This window comes from Limulus polyphemus, unplaced genomic scaffold (assembly GCF_000517525.1).
Source record: "Limulus polyphemus unplaced genomic scaffold, Limulus_polyphemus-2.1.2 Scaffold7324, whole genome shotgun sequence".
NCBI lineage: Eukaryota > Metazoa > Arthropoda > Merostomata > Xiphosura > Limulidae > Limulus > Limulus polyphemus.
The window spans coordinates 23,018-41,498 of record NW_013672934.1 but is presented as its reverse complement, the minus strand read 5'-3'; the positions used below and the strand labels follow the sequence as shown (position 1 = coordinate 41,498).

The following is an 18,481-nucleotide window of genomic DNA, read 5'->3' as shown; positions in this document are numbered from 1 at the left end:
ATGTAATTATAACAACATATCTTCATCCTTTAACATGTAATTATAACAACAAATCTCCATCCTTTAACATGTAATTATAACAACAAATCTCCATCCTTTAACTTGTAATTATAACAACAAATCTCCATCCTTTAACATGTAATTATAACAACAAATCTCCATCCTTTAACATGTAATTATAACAACAAATCTTCATCGTTTAACTTGTAATTATAACAACAAATCTCCATCCTTTAACTTGTAATTATAACAACATATCTCCATCCTTTAACATGTAATTATAACAAGAAATCTCCCGTTAAAGGATTTTGTTGTTATAATTACATTTGTTGTTATAATTACATGTTAAAGGATGAAGATCTCCATCCTTTAACATTTGTTGTTATAATTACAATGTTAAAGGATGGAGACGATGAAGATTTGTTGTTATAACTACATGTTAATAGAAGGAGATTTGTTGTTATAATTACAAGTTAAAGGATGAAGATTTGGAGATTTGTTGTTATAATTACAAGTTAAAATCCTTTAACTTGTAATTATAACAACAAATCTCCATCCTTTAACTTGTAATTATAACAACTCCATCCTTTAACATGTAATTATAACAACAAATCTTCATCCTTTAACATGTAATTATAACAAGAAATTTCCAAGTTTTTTAACATAGGAAGAAACCTTTCTTTATCACCTAAACAAGAAATCTCCATCTACACTAACATGTTACAACATCTTTTTAACATGTTATAACAATAAATCACTGGCTTTACATCTCTAATACATTATAAAAAAGAAATTTTATTTTTTAGGTGTTAAAGATAGAAATCTCTATCTATCTCTAACACCTAAAGAAAAACCATGCCACATTATAACAAGAAATTCCCATCTTTTAACACATAAAGAAGAAATCGTTGTCATTTTGAAGAGGATGTTTTGGACTCTATGCTCAGTTCCTTTAGTTAAGAAATCCAAAAACAAAAGAGAAAGTTCCATAAAAACTATTTACTTAGTAAACATGCTACCAAAAGTTCTCTTTGAAACAAACTTTTATCAAAATATCACTTATATCATGGAAAAAAATAAAGAAACGGGAGAAACTTTGTTCTTTTATATTTAACAATTTTAAAGTCAGTACATTATAACAAAACTATGACAAATTTTATTGGTAATATACTCTGAGGTATTATAATAAATTCAAGTTACAAACAAACTTTTATCAAAATATCACTTATATCATGGAAAAAAATAAAGAAACTGGAGAGACTTTGTTCTTTTATATTTAACAATTTTAAAGTCTGTACATTATAAAAACTATGACAAATTTTATTGGTAATATACTCTGAGGTATTATAATAAATTCAAGTTACAAACAAACTTTTACTTGGCTATTTTTCTTTAGTTCAGAAGCAACACAAACTTTTTTTGTAGTTTAACAAAAATAGACACTAAATAGATACGCAAGACACCAGTATGAATTTATAACTTTATCTCTGAACAACTCTCTACAGACATTTACTACGAGTAACTGAACAGATAATAATGGACGTCCAAATGATTACCTGGAAGAAATTCTACAAAATAAAATACCACATTCTTTACTTCTATGTTAATATATTAAACAAAGTTTTTAAGAGTTCTGAAGGCATCTTTTAAGTTTTGTTCTTGAAAAACTGTTCTCTGAATATTTGAATTAATTTTTCACGGCTACTAAAGAATGTACAGTTGCAACCTTAGCTAGTTACATACTAATTTTGAAATATTTGGGCCTCAAAAGAAGTGATGGTCCCATTTCATTGGAGAAAACAAAAAGACAAAGTAACTTAGCTATTGTACTGTTCGTATCAGAATCTGTAAAAGCCTTTTTATAAACAAAACTAGAATATTGTGTACAGCATATCGAAGTGTTATTTAATAAATTTCAACCCAAAAGCTGTGGGCCTTTATACCTCTCAACATCAGTATCTATTTTTGAGTTCACGTGTCAAACTCCATTTGTGTTCTTGACAACTTATTACCTAGATTAGTAAAAATAGATGTGAATCTAACTGACAATAAGTACAAAGAGTTGATAATGTGATATGTGGTGGTTATTTCAACTTAGACAAATTTACTTGTGAAGGTAATCATATAATAAAAACAGTTCTATAAGAAGGGTAGTCGGCTTGTCAGTGTTAGTACCTCCATTTATCTGTTGCTTCATAAGCCTGCAAGTGCCCCCATTTCTGGCACCTCCAGTGCTTCTTCCCAGAATCCAAGATTAACAAGGATTTGCTAAAAACAATACATAAGAGTAAATATTACATAAATGAAGCACCGTAATGTTATAGAAACAAATCGGTTTATTGTTATTTTTTTGGCATAAAAATAACACAAGTGTGACTTTTTTACTCTTTCTTAACTTGTAAGTATCCTCACAGGACTGGACTTTTATAAATGTGTATATTCACTCCTCAATACTCTTGTAACTTAATAAAAAAAAATTTCTATACACATTTATAATTGGATTTCTTACAAAAAAAGTTCTTTGAAATGTAGTAAATACTAACATACTAAATAATACATGTAATATACAGTTTTAATGCAATTTCTAAGCTTAACTCCTACGTTATTATTTCCTTATACCTGGTTTAAAAAGACAGGAGTTGATTTTTGTTAAGTTAATTAATAGATTAATTAATAAAACTTGGAAAATCTGAATGGATAACAAAGTTAAATGGGTGCGGAATGAAACTAAAAGTAGGCTGAAAGGGTTGATACGAAGCAGTCTTCAGGTCAAACAAAGTTTATGTTCATTAGATATTTAAGCTTCGTACTCTACGTTTTCAAACAAATCAATTGCTCACTGCTGCAAGGTTCCTATCAAGCTTCCATGACCCCAGAGAGTAGTTCTTAGTCAATGTCAGATCTTGACTTCATCCTCTCTACGTCCCAGCTTGCTGTTCTGACAGTCCAGTTGAAGATAAGTTACTACATGGGGTGTGTTACATAAGACACAACCAAAGTGTTATTAACATAAAACAAGTTTTCAGTATAACAGGGTAATATGTAAAAAAATCACAACCAAAGTGTTCTTAACATAAAAACAAGTTTTCAGTATAACAGAGCAATATGTAAAAATCAATATCTTACACCTCACCCAGGACAGGGTTCTGGCATTGAAATTGGTGAAACATATTGAAGAATGGGTGATAACTTATAAATTAAAACACTATTGTGTTGAAGTAGGTGAGATATATTGAAGGCTGATTGATAACTTTTGGTTTAAAACACTAGTGTTAATGTAGGTGAGATATATTGAAGGCTGATTGATAACTTTTGGTTTAAAACACTAGTGTTAATGTAGGTGAGAGATATTAAAAAAACTAGGAGGTAAATTATGGGTAAGAACATGTAATCATAATGAACTAAACATTTTTACCAATGCTTGCTGATGGTTGTTACAACAGCAGTGATAATTACCTAAACCTCAATAACCTCTCTATAGTTCTCAAGAAAGCTGCGCTTTGTTTGACTTTGAAGGCAATCGGTAAGATTGTTTATCACACTTCACAGCTTCCTCAACAATGCGGTTTATTAAACCATATTAACCTTCCTAACTTAAATACTAAGTATCATATTATATATATATATATTTTACCACCAACAATCATGAAATCAACTAGAATCAGAGAACTCTAAAATCAACTGATTTAAATAAACGTTTCTGCTTATGGAATTTCAATTTTTCTATTATGTATTACAAGTTCAGTTTAAATCTCTGTTTTTATTTTCTATTTTAATTTCTTTTACAACTTGTAATATTTATGTAAATTTTTTAATCAACATTCAAAATGCTCTGCACAAAATTTCAAATTTTGCACATAGCTTTTGTTATAACCGATTACGCGAAAAGCGCCAGCTCAAAACGTCATTCTCCCGAAGTAAAAATATATTAAACTTTATTAAAATATAATTAACTTTTGGTTAATTATATTTCCCTCCCTTTATTATCAGTTTAACTAAAACTTCACATGACACACTCATTCACTCGGCGCCTTTTTTTTGTTTTGTTATTAAGTAATGTGGTGCAATCCGGTTCGAACCAGATACTACATTCGTGTTTTCCATGGTGTTTGAATATTGAACTCATGAGATTTTCAACTTTTTTCGTTACTGTACTTATTTCTATATATATTTTTTAAATAGTTCATTAAACTCATTTTGTTAATTATTTCTGAAAATCACATATTAAAATATATCGATTATATTTGTTATAACTTCTTCGATCGGCTGCGGTTAGACGGGTAGTTAAGTCACGTGCGTTCTAGATTGCAAGCTCCATGAGATGGAGTAACGTGATTGGTTTAGTTTAGATTATAAACTGACGCACAACAAATTTACCGTTATAGTTCTTTGTGGCGAGGATCGTAACTCTACTCGCAACACAAATTATTAAGTCAGACTTAAGTTTTTATTGAAAAGTAAGTATATCGGTGTTAAATTGCAATTAGTTTGTCAAAGACAAAAATTTAACTTGGAAACGGATTATTTTGAATAAGTATTTCTGGTTTTTACAACTTTTTTTTCAAAAGGAAAGTGTATTATGCCTGTATACTGTAAGAAATTAGGACTACTTAGAATTCGATGAGTTTTATTATAACTTAAGTGAAACTTTATAAATTATAATACTTGTATGTTTGAAGTTGATTGCAAGTTAGTAACAATTCTGAAAAGTTATATCACAAAAAAAATACGTGATGTTATATTAGGATCAGATTAAGTAGGCTTAAGACTTAAATTTAGAAAATGTTCTCGAAAATTCTATCTTATATGAACTGGTAGTAGTAGTACTAGTAAGAATTTTCGAATTAGTTTTTAATTCATAGTATCAATTCAATGTCATCCTCTCCTGTAATTATTATTACAGTACTACTAATAGATTTTACCATGAAATGTTGACTCGTGTTTGGACATCTCGTCATCGCTTAAAGCCTAAAGTTAATCTAATAATCGTGGTTTACCGTTCGTGTATTTCGCTTCGCCTCAGTTCAAATTTCAAGAGGCTTTTCGTGTGACGTCACTAATCTGGAGTTCGCCATATTGTCATTATTTTTATGATTAATATATTTACTTAGTGGGATGAAAAAAGCCTCGGATATTTAAAGATAAATGGCCATAAAAAAAATATATAGATTTAATGTAGATGGCTTCTCAAAAAATCGGACAATTTTTTTTTTTTTTTCTCTTAACTACTGTACAACTATGGCGTAAGTACAAATACAACTTGTACTAACTGACTTCGTTTCCACTACTGAAGTAGTAATTCGACCTGTCTGTGTTTTCACCCTAATGTTCACTGTTATTTTTATCAATATTCATAGCATTAAATTGTCTTTTACACAAGTTGTTTTAACTTGTTAGTCATACGTGAATGGCTGGGGCGTGTTTTTATGGTAATTTTTAGATTCACACTTAAAAATAAAAGCTACTTCACACTGCGAGCAGTAGCAATTTTGAGTAAGGTTGTCGGTAAGTCATCACAAAATGGCTTCTTCAAGTTCTTGTCTTCGTATGTAGTTGTAGAAAAGTTAATTCTTTTATTATTGATTGATGTTTTGGAGATTTATTCTCTCAATAATTATGCAGCCATTTTCATCGGTTTCACGCCTTCAAAATTTTTATCTGATTTACCATACAATAACCAATAGCGAACATTATCGGAACGTTTATCATACCGCTTCACAGTAGGAACCATACTAAGCCATTAGTCCGTTACGCGCCTTTTACTGATATACAAATCGGTGCTTTTTTATTGGTTCTGCAATAGCGTAGCCATCTTAAGAAAGCGTTGCGTCATAAACCGGAAATTAATTTTCAAGGTAACTGGGATCGGTCATTAATCTTGTGTATTTCATTATAGATTAATTTAAAAATAAGCTTTTAATTTCTTGACGCCATTTTATGTGTTAATTACTTAATTTTTGAGGTAGAATGTAGGACCGTACATCTCATTACACCAATTTTAAAATAAATTTAAATGTTGTCAGCAAGGAAAAATTAAACCTTTCAACCGGAATTAAACTTAGTTTTACGAAAATTCTTATTTTTAAGTTTTAATAAATTAACGCTTTCATTATATTTGTTAAAGGTCGGAATGTGAATGGTTTGATACTGGAATCAAAATTATTTGAAGTAATTTAAAAAACCTACCAGTCAACTTATTTAAGGCTTATCTTTAAACACGATAATTCGGGTCTGATGGGTCGTGGTGGCATGTAATAAAACTTTGTCACACGATCATTAAAATATTACAATTTGCACTTGTATGATATAATTAATTGCTCGCTATTCTAATAACTTTTTAAAAATAAAAGTTTGTATTGTACAATTTTAAAGAAACTGTGTTTCTTAATCATGTTTGGTTTTGATTTACTTGGTATAGTATCTGTTGCGTCATTTCTAGAACGTGCAAATTTTAACCAAACTTTTAACTTTTTTGTATATTTTCTTGGAGACCAAATTCAAGTTTAGTGACATTTAACGTTAAGGTGATTGATGATAGTAAATCCTTCAGTTTTTTTATTATTATTATTTATTTATTAGCAACCCAAAAAAATTGATGTATAATTATTCTTTCAGAATTCGTTCTTCTGATAAAATAATATAAGATGCGTGAATGTATTAGTATCCATGTTGGTCAAGCCGGTGTCCAGATTGGGAATGCGTGTTGGGAACTGTACTGTTTAGAACACGGTATTCAGCCTGATGGTCAGATGCCAAGTGACAAGACCATTGGTGGAGGTGACGATTCTTTTAACACTTTCTTCAGTGAAACGGGGGCTGGGAAGCACGTGCCCCGGGCTGTGTACGTGGATCTAGAGCCCACGGTAGTTGACGAGGTTAGGACCGGTACCTATAGACAACTGTTCCATCCAGAACAGTTGATAACCGGCAAGGAGGATGCAGCCAACAACTATGCTCGGGGTCATTACACTATCGGTAAAGAAATAGTTGACCTGGTTCTGGACAGGATCCGTAAGTTGGCTGACCAGTGTACGGGACTCCAAGGTTTCCTCATCTTCCATAGCTTTGGTGGTGGTACAGGTTCGGGATTTACCTCCTTGTTGATGGAAAGGTTGTCCGTGGACTATGGAAAGAAGTCAAAGCTGGAGTTCTCTGTGTATCCAGCTCCTCAGGTATGTAAACGTTACATTTATATTCATCAGTTATTGGTGTCGTCTATAAATGATGTACTTGCGGCTATCTTGTTAGCTGTAAGTTTGTTGTTTAATTTTTTTTCTTTTTTTGTAGGTAGCGACTGCCGTTGTTGAGCCTTACAACTCCATTCTGACCACTCACACGACCTTGGAGCACTCGGACTGTGCTTTCATGGTGGACAACGAGGCCATATACGATATTTGTAGACGTAACTTGGACATCGAACGTCCGACGTACACAAACCTGAACCGGTTGATCGGCCAGATCGTTTCTTCCATCACGGCATCTCTGAGGTTCGATGGAGCCCTGAATGTCGATCTCACCGAGTTTCAAACCAACTTGGTGCCCTACCCTCGTATTCACTTCCCCCTCGTCACTTACGCCCCTGTAATTTCGGCAGAGAAGGCGTACCACGAGCAACTCACCGTTTCCGAGATCACCAATGCTTGTTTCGAACCGGCCAACCAGATGGTCAAGTGCGACCCTCGACACGGCAAGTACATGGCCTGTTGTCTTCTCTACCGAGGGGATGTCGTTCCTAAAGACGTGAACGCTGCCATTGCCGCCATTAAAACTAAAAGAACCATTCAGTTTGTGGACTGGTGTCCAACAGGATTTAAGGTAATACAATTTATAATGAACCATTTCTAAGGGTGTTATTGTTGACCCCGATCGTTAGAAAGGACTAATGTAAACGTATTTCTTGGCTGTGTGCTATAAATTGACTTGTAAAAGTAACTATTTACTATTTTGTGTAGGTGGGCATCAACTACCAACCACCCACTGTTGTCCCCGGAGGTGACCTTGCTAAGGTTCAACGTGCTGTCTGCATGTTGTCCAACACCACTGCCATTGCCGAAGCCTGGGCACGACTGGACCACAAGTTTGACCTCATGTATGCCAAGAGAGCGTTTGTACACTGGTACGTTGGGGAGGGCATGGAAGAGGGGGAGTTCTCTGAAGCTCGAGAAGACTTGGCAGCACTGGAGAAAGATTACGAAGAGGTTGGTCTCGACTCGACAGAAGGGGCAGAAGACGAAGGAGAAGAGTTCTAGAGTTTCTATTGGGGGGGGGGGGGGTGAGTACCCCAAATATTTCGTTTATGCTTTCAATAAAGATTCTGGCTTCCATACTATATTCCAGTTTTATGTTTCAGTATTGCGTAATATATGTACTTCCAAAACTGTAATAAAGGATTTTCTTGAGTTACGTTTACTTTTTTTTTCATTACGTCCTGTTCACTGCTAATAATTTATCAATTTGCAATTCTGCACATCGAGATTCTTACCGTGGGGGGGGGGGGTCTTAATTGTTTTAGATAACAAAGCTTAATTCTGTTTTATGCGCTAACTGAAATGTCTACTAAATAAAAAAAAAAAAAAATCGTCAATGGTTTACAGCAACCTTTAACCTTGATTATGGGAAAAGTGCCATTCGTGAGAATTTAACGTTTTTCGAATGTTATTGGCCTAAACTTTGCTATAGAGGAAATCGTAAGAAGGATTAGCCATTCCTAAAAGTTGTTTTTAATGCAGTATTTGAATAGACTTAAGCTTAAACTCGAGGGTCAATTATTTGTTGTTGTTTTTTTAATTCAAACTTTCAAAAGTGGATACTCCGGTTTAAACTATCACCTCTGTGAAATTAATTGACACCTTGGTTTTTAAGTTGTGTAATAAATGGGGAGGAGGGGAGCAGAAGAACAAAAAAAATAAATGTTTATTATGATGTTTACAGACATGTCCAGAACTTGCGATTCGGTCATTACATACATATTGTTATAAAAGTAAGTACTGTATAGTATTGTAAAGTTCTGATGACCTATTGAGAAGATATTTAAAATACCATTTTGACGAACAATCCCTACATCGACAGTGCTGTCGCCTGCCTGATATTCCTTCAAGCTTTCGTAAATCGATCACAGTGCGATAGGGAGCGTTTAATTAAAAGTAAGACATATTTAAACTATGATTTAATATAATATACAACAAACAACCCTGTAATTTTTCACAGTAATTCTTTATTCAATAAATACAAACCAAAGTACACGGTTATGAAAAATAACTCCTAAGCCTTTTCTCCGGTATCTAACAGCTGAATTGTTGTAACAATAACTGAATTGCCAAGTAAGGTTTTTTTTTAATGGGGGATATTTTATACAGTTCAAGAATTTAACTTTGTTACAACAAATAAAGGTCGTTTTTTTATAATCTTTTAATCAAAATGGCAAATCTAAGAACTGCAAGGAAGTTGATTGAACGTCATGGAGAAACCTCTATTCAACGTGCCAGCTATTTCCTCACCAGTTGTAAACATCTGTAGAAGAAAGGGAACAGCAGAACCTGTTGGAGAAAACCTCTAGTTAGTTTTAAGAAAAAATGATGTTTTATATTATAGATTTCTGCGCGATTAAACTTGCATTATAGTGAACAGAACTTTCTTATTTTTGCAGTGGCATCAAAGACCCTTTACGTTAAAATAAATCGCTGGAAAAAAATATTACAGTTCGCTTAATAAAACGATTATTCTTAACTATATTACAAATCAAAATATTAAGAAATTTCACTTTCCACATCTGGGAGTTTCCCGGTGGGTCAAATTAAGTTTACGGATTTACAACGCTAAAATCTGGAGTTCGATTCCCCGTAGAGGATAGAGCTCAAATGGCCCATTTTGTAGCTGTGCGCTAAAAACAACAACCCTCTTGGGATGACAGCTTAGGTCAAACAAAATAGTTAAAGCACTTGTGATAATAATAATTATAGGTTTTAACGAGATTTTGTTATCTATTATATTAATAACTAGTTTTTGTCTGTCCTGGAAATACGCGCACACAACGTAAAGCTGCAGAGAACGCACGAATATATTGAAGCTAGTTTCTCTTACATCAGACTACTGACAGCTCGTTCCGTTTACTGTGGTTTTTTTCACCAACTGCTACAGAATATATTGTGTTCATTTATTACCGTCCCCCAGTGGCACAGCGGCATGTCTGCGGACTTACAACGCTAGAATCCGGGTTTCGATACCCGTGGTGGGCAGAGCACAGATAGCACATTGTGTAGCTTTGTGCTTAATTTCAAATAAACAAATCTTTTATTACTACGCGCACACCTTACTATCTAAATGCGCATGCGCACCCACTTCATTATTAGAATTCTTTTGTGTCATTCCAGAAATCCTGTTTTTGAAAAGTACTGTTGTGATAAAGATACTAATTTAAGTGCAAATGTTCAGCGGGTTCTCTGCTAGTACAATATTATTTCAATTAATTGAATTTATAAATTCAGGAACCACAAGACTTACTAATCAAAGGGACATTTTCTGTTGCATCTAATTGTGTATTGAGACGAGTTCCACAAAATCGGTCTTGCGAGGCGGTTCCACCCTCGGGTGCTGCTTCTAAAATTAAAACACGGTCTCCCTGGCAAAACGGGCCTTGTTTTGCTTTTCCTTCGTTCACGTTTCTGGACATCTCGAAGGTTTGGGCTGTCCATCGAATACTACAGTATCCTGCTTCTTGTCGAACGCAAACCGCGTAATTCTGATTGGCTAAGTGGCGAGAAATGTCACTAGCTGGACTGTCGAAGTTAAAACTGGACGAGCGTCCCGTGACCCCTGTGTGGTACTGTAGGCATCCACTTGGAGCTGAAAATTTAAATTTTTCCCTTACAGTCAACGTGATCCATAATTTTTTATAGACACGTTTCAAACATGCAACAACTTGGATAACAGAAAAGGACAACTAGATAACTATGTTAACGCCATTTCATAAGTAATATTTAACCTGTTTTATCATTATTTTATTCAGGAAAGTATGAAAAGGCCCTTTTTAGTCTACCTTGAACAAGACACCTTCATATTTCTTATAAAGACATATTAAAACCAACATTTTCATCAATATTAAACCCTAAAGGTTCACTTTCCGATACATGTATATTTCTCATTTTCTTGTTACTTTGTTCATCGTAATTATACGTGTTTTTTCTGTTATAAAGGAGTTTCATCACTCACATAACACCCTTTTAACATTTATGTAATAATAATGTTGCCCAGAAATTTTTTTAACGAGTATTATTTGAGACAAAGTGTTGAATATTTATGATAAGAAAAGCTGTATATACGTACCACGAAGAGGGCTGTTGTTCTTAATGTATGTTACACGGATGTTCCATAAACGTCGACCTTCTGCTACACTTGTCATAAACACTAGTGGGATTTCATCTGTTCCAGGAAAATCTACATACACTAGTAAAACCAACAACAATTAAACAAATCACATTCTTATAATAAATAAATACATATATATATATATAATCAATAATTTATTATCAAAGTCAGCTAATGTAAGGTCGTAAAACAAATCGCAAGAAAACAAAAGTGTAATGTCAAGAAAGTGTTGACTCCAGCATCAGTTGGATACACTAGCCATTATCGGTGTTTTCGGCCGTAATCCTAATAATATCCCATGAAACTCGGTCAGCTTAGGAGAGTTCAGTTGTATTGATCGCAAAGCCACTAAGGCTATTTGTCATCGTCCCTAATTTTGAATTATAGCCCAGAGGGAAGGTAGCCGATCAGCAGCACTCATCATCCACACTAAGAGATTGACTATTTTATACGCACCCCAGCTTAAAGTGCGGGGAATATTTTATGGCATCACTAAATAAAGGTAAAAAACACTCCGTAATGTAACCTTACTGGTTGCGTCTGTAATGGAGTTATTCAACTTTAATAACATACAAGCTTGTAAAACTTTTAAAATGTTTCACGTTTTAGTGGTCTCTGTTGTTAATTGGTTAACTCGTAATAAAACTGGTTCTTTATGCCTCACTCACTAGGCTGACAAACTGTAGTACTTAAATCTACTGTGTTGCTTGGTTAAAACAAAACTATAACACTGAAATCTACTGTGTTGCTTGGTTAAAACAAAACTATAACACTTAAATCCACTGTACTGCTTGGTTAAAACAAAACTATAACACTTACATCTACTGTACTGCTTGGTTAAAACAAAACTATAACACTTAAATCCACTGTACTGCTTGGTTAAAACAAAACTATAACACTAAAATCTACTGTACTGCTTGGTTAAAACAAAACTATAACACTTAAATCCACTGTACTGCTTGGTTAACTTTAAACTATAACAGTTAAATCCACTGTGTTGCTTGGTTAACATTAAACCATATTATTTGTCCTGTGTTGTCACCACAGATTATATGAACATCATGTAAGCCAAAGATGATAACATTTATACAAAGGGGATGGATCTATACTTACTGTGTTGTCCAGTATTGATGCCACAGATTATAGGAACATTATGGAATCCGAGAACGACAAACTGGTCACGATTACAGACAGTTAAAGTAGGCTGTTGCAGAACAAACTCCACGAAGTCCAACCGGACCTGAACAATGTCCGGACTAGGTCGTTTGATTCTTATGTCACATCGTCTACTATTAAGGAAGTTGTTTGGATAGTTCGGACTGACGATAATGGAATTATTCTGGTTTACTTCCCCTCCACAGGTGACTTCAACTAAGGGCAGTTTTAAGTTGAAATGTTTTTATCTTTTAATTTAAAATAAATGTTTTAACGAAACATTCATATTATGAAACATCTCTTAGTCGTGTATAAACACCTTTACCGTGTACAAATACAATTAAAATGCAAGTCTGTTTAGTTTTGTAGAAATGAGATTGTCCACCTAATCTCTTTGGAAGTAAATATTAAAACAAAGGTGAAGTTTTAGCAGCGTGACTGAAAATTTCTAAAATAAGTTTTCCATATTGAAATGAAAGTGCATATTTAACTAACAGCTCTTATGATTGCTCTAGCTTCACTGTACCAAAAAGGAATACAATACTTTCCTTCATATTTATGCCCTTGATTTTGGAGTAAAGATTTAAACCGTCAGACGCCGCTGAAGGATTACTGGTGAGTTATCTAAGAAAACCTAACCCTAATAAGTTGAATGTCTATACAATGAAAAAGTTTTATAAACAATTTTAAACTTAAACAAAATTAAAGTGTATATTTATCAACCTTATTATTTTAACTCGCGAAAATGTAATATTTGTTATGAATTGTATTTTCTACATCACTGAATATTTTATTTTAAACACAAGACATATATTTGCAAACCACGTAGGCCTATAAATATATCAAATCTTATTAATGGAGGGTAGAAAAAATAAGTGAATTATACTATAGCTTAATTTATTTACTATGACTTTCTAATCATTTTTATTATGATCATACAACATTCTTGTTATAGTATTTTGGCACTTGTGTATAAAGTTAAAATCATAAATAATATTCAACGTTAAACTGGTACACAATTAAAAACATTTTATTTAGGCCTATCTATGCCCTTCAAAAAGTTGACGGCTCTACATGTTTCGACGTTACAACGTCATCCTCACGAGTTTCCCCGAATACAAGAAAAATAAAGAAACCTAAAATGTAATTGCTGAAAGAGATACTAGATGTGGTTGTCATGGTTAACAGAGTGTTTTATTTTAGCCTTTAAAGAGGTTTGAAATATGAAATAGTCACTTACAAACGCAGCATGTTTCCAACCCGAAAGAACAGGACCCAGAAGTTTTTCCACCCTGACTCTCACATGTTGTAGAACTCATACACACTCCCTGCCGTAAGTCATCTGCTACACATTGTCGAGTGACATTATTAGCGATTTCTAACAGTCCCAGTAGTGAATATAATCCGGCTGTTTAAATAAATATTAAATATTATACAACTGACGTCAGAACTCTCAATACCTTTCTGAGATGTTGCAGTTCCTTTAAAAAAAAACACCAAAGACAAAGATAGAAGTAATAAAAAGCGTAAAATTAAAGTTCATTAAAATTTTGACTATCAAATTAATAACAACAACAACAACAAAACAAAAAACATTTACTAAAAAGTTTGTAAAGTGCAATGTACAAGATTCTTAACGATAGTCTTAACATTATGTAAGATATTTTTTTCTTTACGGTAGTCTGTTACTAATAGTATGTACGCAATCGTTGACAATAAACTGTTAATATGTTAACTATATTATATATCAGTCTAATTTTAATAAAATATATGTTTGGTTAACTTACGTTTTGGTTTTACCTCCTTTGACCCTTGGATTCCTGAAGTTGCCAAGAAAAGCACCAGAAATTGAATAATGCAAGATTTTCTCATTTTGGTCCTGTTAAAAAGTTCCACGTTAAATATCATTTATATCTAATGTACGATTATTAATCCTTATCCTACACGAGCTCACGAGACAATTAGGTTTAATAACAGTATTATAGGATAAGTAATAACATTATGAACTTTGCACTTTCAAATTTTTTTCCAGAGAAAATACACGTCAGCAAAATTCCACAGCACAATTATATCATTTAGTTAATAGCCTTTTAAAATAATAAAGAAAACCGAGTTATTGGATAAAATGAATTAATATTTAAAACTTTGTTGTCATTGTTAAGAATTTTCGTGTAAAGTAACCTAAAGTTTATCTGTGCATTTGACTAAATTAAAAGGAAGGCAGCCAGAAAGCATCACCCACCGCCAGTTTTTGGGCTACTCTTATCTGGCACGAATAATTGTATTCAACTGTCGCTCTTATAACGCACTCACAGTCCCAAAGTGTGTAGTTTTTTTTAGCGGTTAGAGACCCTTTAACACACAATCTGGGCCACCCACGGCCCTGCATAAAAGAATGAGATTGGACTAAACCTATGCTAAAAAGTTCAAATTCTCTAAGAGTTACAGCCATTAATTTGTTTTAATAGCTAGGTTTTGATAAACTGTCATTCTTATTTGTTCCTAAAATAGCATGAATAGAGAATTTTTGAGGCTTTCATTTGCAGCTGTTTGTCTGTTGTTAAACGCAATGCTACACAATGGGCTGTCTGTGCTGTGCTCACCACGGGTATCGAAACCCGATTTCTAGCGTTGTATGTCCGTAGACATACTGCTATGCCACTGTGGGCGGTTGGACAAGAGGTAGACACAAACAAATCTTTTTAAACTATATAACCTTATATGACAGTTCTTAACTTAGTTACGTCTACTAGCACAAGGCAGTTTTAATATAATTTAAAATGGAGAGCAGTGAAGCCTTAGTAAGCAGACTAGTTATTATTATTTTGAAACCGTTCTACTGTTATTAGCCCGCAGACTTACCACTGTGCCACTAGGAGGCAGCTGTTTGTCACACTTAAATCATAATGGTTATTAGTCATTAAAAGGTATGAGTATATATTACAAGTTACTTTTATACTTGAGAATGATCACTCCAGTGATCGAAACGTCGTACCTGTTCTAAAAAACAAAACTTACTTACTGTAAAAGCAGTAACTTGTAAAAAAAATGTACTTAATCAGTAAGTAAACCCGAAACGAAACTATTGGATGTTACGAGTGTTTCGCTTTAACAATCTGAAATATTTCTATTGTTAAGACTCACTAAGTAAACATTGTCAAAACAATTGTTAACCAATCATAAATAAGACTGACATAACAAAGTTTAAGAATTAGAGCAACGAATCACCTATTAAAATTATTGTTAACATTCAACGACTGTAAAGCTACTAATATTGAAATTATAAAGCGGAAAACAAAACAATTCATAGAAGCAGAGCCTAATTCAACTATCTTAGAAGTATACCTGATAGTGTTCCACAAGCTGTCCGGAATGATTGAGGCTGTTAGCTTTTATATAGTTAGAATCCGGAAGCTACTCATGACCCTCGAATGACCTCATAAGATGTGTCCAGTCAGTCTAGCCTATCTAATCAGATTAATGGCCTAAAGATAAACCTCTAAGTTTTCTTATTTGTGGATCGAAGTAGAAGAAAAATAAAAAAGTCACGACCTTCACATATTTCATGCTTAAACTGATAACTAACTTTACAGAAGGCCAATATTGTGACACATAACACCAACACGTGTGCTAAATTGTATTTGTGGCCACAGTTTACATTTTATTTTATTTATTTTTCGTATAATTTTCAAATTAAATCAATTGCACTCGCAGATATAATATGGATTTTCTAAATTTACTTTTTCATCGTTCTTGTATAGTTATTATTAACCTCATGTTGATGTCATACGGTTTCGATTACTGTCAATATTTTTATCATCAATTTGTGTCCAATATTTGTTGAGTGTTAATTAATTCAATTATTGTTAGAGACCTATCGGGATGTTGTATTCAATTATTGTTTAGATTCATTAACTTGTTAACAATGTCCTAAACTAATTTATAATTGGACATCAGCGCCATGATGCGAATAGATTTTTTATCAACCAGCGAGCAAATGATCGTTTAAGATACGAGATTTATAAATTTGGAGATGGACGATTTCATTTATTTGAAAGTGTTGATGATTAATTTTTGTTCGTTTGTTTTGTTTTAAGTGCAAAATAACACAATGAGCCATTTGCGCTCTGCCCACTGTAGGAATCAAACACCAAATTTTAGTATTATAAGCCCTAACTTTTACTGCCTCTGGGGAACTTTTCATGATTAATTATATGTCCAACTTTAAAAGTCTTATTTGTGTGTAAGTGTTTATGTTTTTAATTCACAAACTCGGTTGAATTCTTAATGCATCTCGTTACCAAACTTTCTAAGGTCATTGGACTTAGAAAGCCAGACGATAGGTCAAAGAACTTTCCATGATGGTCAAGCGGTCAGTGACCTGATAGTGACCACCAAGGTTCACAGACAGATTGTTTTTCTGCAGTTAACATTTCCGTTTGAAACAGAAAAAACGTCTTTGGTCTTCATAAATATCAACCACCCCTGTGTTCTCTAAATTTAAAAGTTGTTTTTTTTTTAGCTAATCTTTCTATTTTGCATACCAAAACGCCCCACAGTGGCACAGCGGTATGTCTGCGGACTTACAACGCTAAAATCCGGGTTTCGATACCCGTGGTGGGCAGAGCACAGATAGCCCTTGTGCATAATTAAAAACAAACAAACAAAGCATACCAAAACAACAACAAAAACAAAGGAAATGCGCGTCATTTGTTTTTGTTTTCATGTAAATTATCAAAATTCATGTATTATGATTAATATGTTGATTCTTTTGTTGCCATGTTACCAGCGATCAACTGCTGGATTCAATAATTTAAGTTTACGAAAAAAAAAATCGGTTTTCTAATCTAATAAATTATGTCAAAAAAAAACTGAATTCTTCTGGTAATGCGTGTGCTTCTTAATCCCACAGCGAAGTAACAAAAGTCTAGAAAACATTAAAGATAATTAATATAAGAGCTTAAAGAAAACAAGAGATAAGATGGGGGCAGTTTGGTTAATACTATTGTTTATCCCTGCCAAGTTTAAAGGGGACATTTTTTGTTTGACAATATTGTTTATCTCTGCTAAATGTGTGTAGGGATATTTTGAAGATAATACTGTTTATTCTGGCTGTTTTTAAGTACTTAATAACTTATTCACAGAAAAAAAAATATATAAGTTGGAAAATTTTATCGTTTGTATGTAGTTAAGCACAAAGCTGCACAATGGGCTATCTGTGCTCTGCCCACCACAGGTATCAAAACCCGGTTTCTAGCGTTGTAAATCCGCAGACATGTCGCTGTGCCATTGAGGAGCACATTTTATCTTAAGAAAATAATAAATAAAATTAACTGTCGTAACTATATCTCATGTTTACCTTAATTTTACGCTTTAGATCGGATTTTACTGTGTTCGATTAACAGCTGAAATATATCTTAAGTGTGTTTTAATATCAAGGCTTGGATTTTACTGTGTTCGATTAACAGCTGATATATCGACCTTATTTGTGTTGTAATATCAAGACTTAGCTCGGATTTTACTGTGCTCGATTAACAGCTGAAATATAGTTTATATGAGTTTTAGTATCAAGGCTTAGCTTGAATTTTACTGTGTTCGATTAACAGCTGAAATATGGCTTATATGAGTTTTAGTATCAAGGCTTAGCTTGGATTTTACTGTGTTCGATTAACAGCTGAAATATAGTTTATATGAGTTTTAGTATCAAGGCTTAGCTTGGATTTTACTGTGTTCGATTAACAGCTGAAATATAGTTTATATGTGTTTTAGTATCAAGGCTTAGCTTGGATTTTACTGTGTTCGATTAACAGTTGAAATATCGATCTTATGTGTGTTTTAATATCAAGGCTTAGCTCGGATTTTACCGTGTTCGATTAACAGCTGAAATATATTGTTACGTCTCCGTTCGTTACTTAATTTTCCGTTAAAACTCTTACCGAAGAAACTTTACCGATACGAGTCC

The 18,481-nt window shown here is 33.2% G+C and overlaps 2 protein-coding genes and 1 long non-coding RNA gene across 3 annotated transcripts; 1 reads left to right on the top strand and 2 right to left on the bottom strand.

Moving 5' to 3' along the window:
- Window positions 1-2,320: 2,320 nt before the first annotated feature.
- LOC111089778 lies at window positions 2,321-4,979 on the bottom strand. The gene is made up of 2 exons (XR_002613977.1): window positions 4,923-4,979; window positions 2,321-2,964 (listed from the first exon to the last, which is right to left on the bottom strand). It is a non-coding gene; the product is annotated as an uncharacterized LOC111089778 (long non-coding RNA).
- LOC106474525 (tubulin alpha chain) lies at window positions 4,331-8,403 on the top strand. The gene is made up of 4 exons (XM_013935214.2): window positions 4,331-4,457; window positions 6,616-7,172; window positions 7,288-7,815; window positions 7,953-8,403. Exons 2-4 carry the CDS (start codon window positions 6,645-6,647, stop codon window positions 8,247-8,249), a joined length of 1,353 nt encoding a protein of 450 aa, XP_013790668.1. The 5' UTR covers window positions 4,331-4,457; window positions 6,616-6,644; the 3' UTR covers window positions 8,250-8,403.
- A 794-nt stretch (window positions 8,404-9,197) lies between these two features.
- Window positions 9,198-15,882, bottom strand: LOC106474523. The gene is made up of 7 exons (XM_013935213.2): window positions 15,865-15,882; window positions 14,307-14,398; window positions 13,760-13,927; window positions 12,478-12,735; window positions 11,323-11,442; window positions 10,501-10,842; window positions 9,198-9,536 (listed from the first exon to the last, which is right to left on the bottom strand). The coding sequence occupies exons 2-7, from the start codon at window positions 14,389-14,391 to the stop codon at window positions 9,427-9,429; spliced, it is 1,083 nt and encodes a 360-aa protein (XP_013790667.2). The 5' UTR covers window positions 14,392-14,398; window positions 15,865-15,882; the 3' UTR covers window positions 9,198-9,426.
- Between the last annotated feature and the right edge of the window lie 2,599 nt (window positions 15,883-18,481).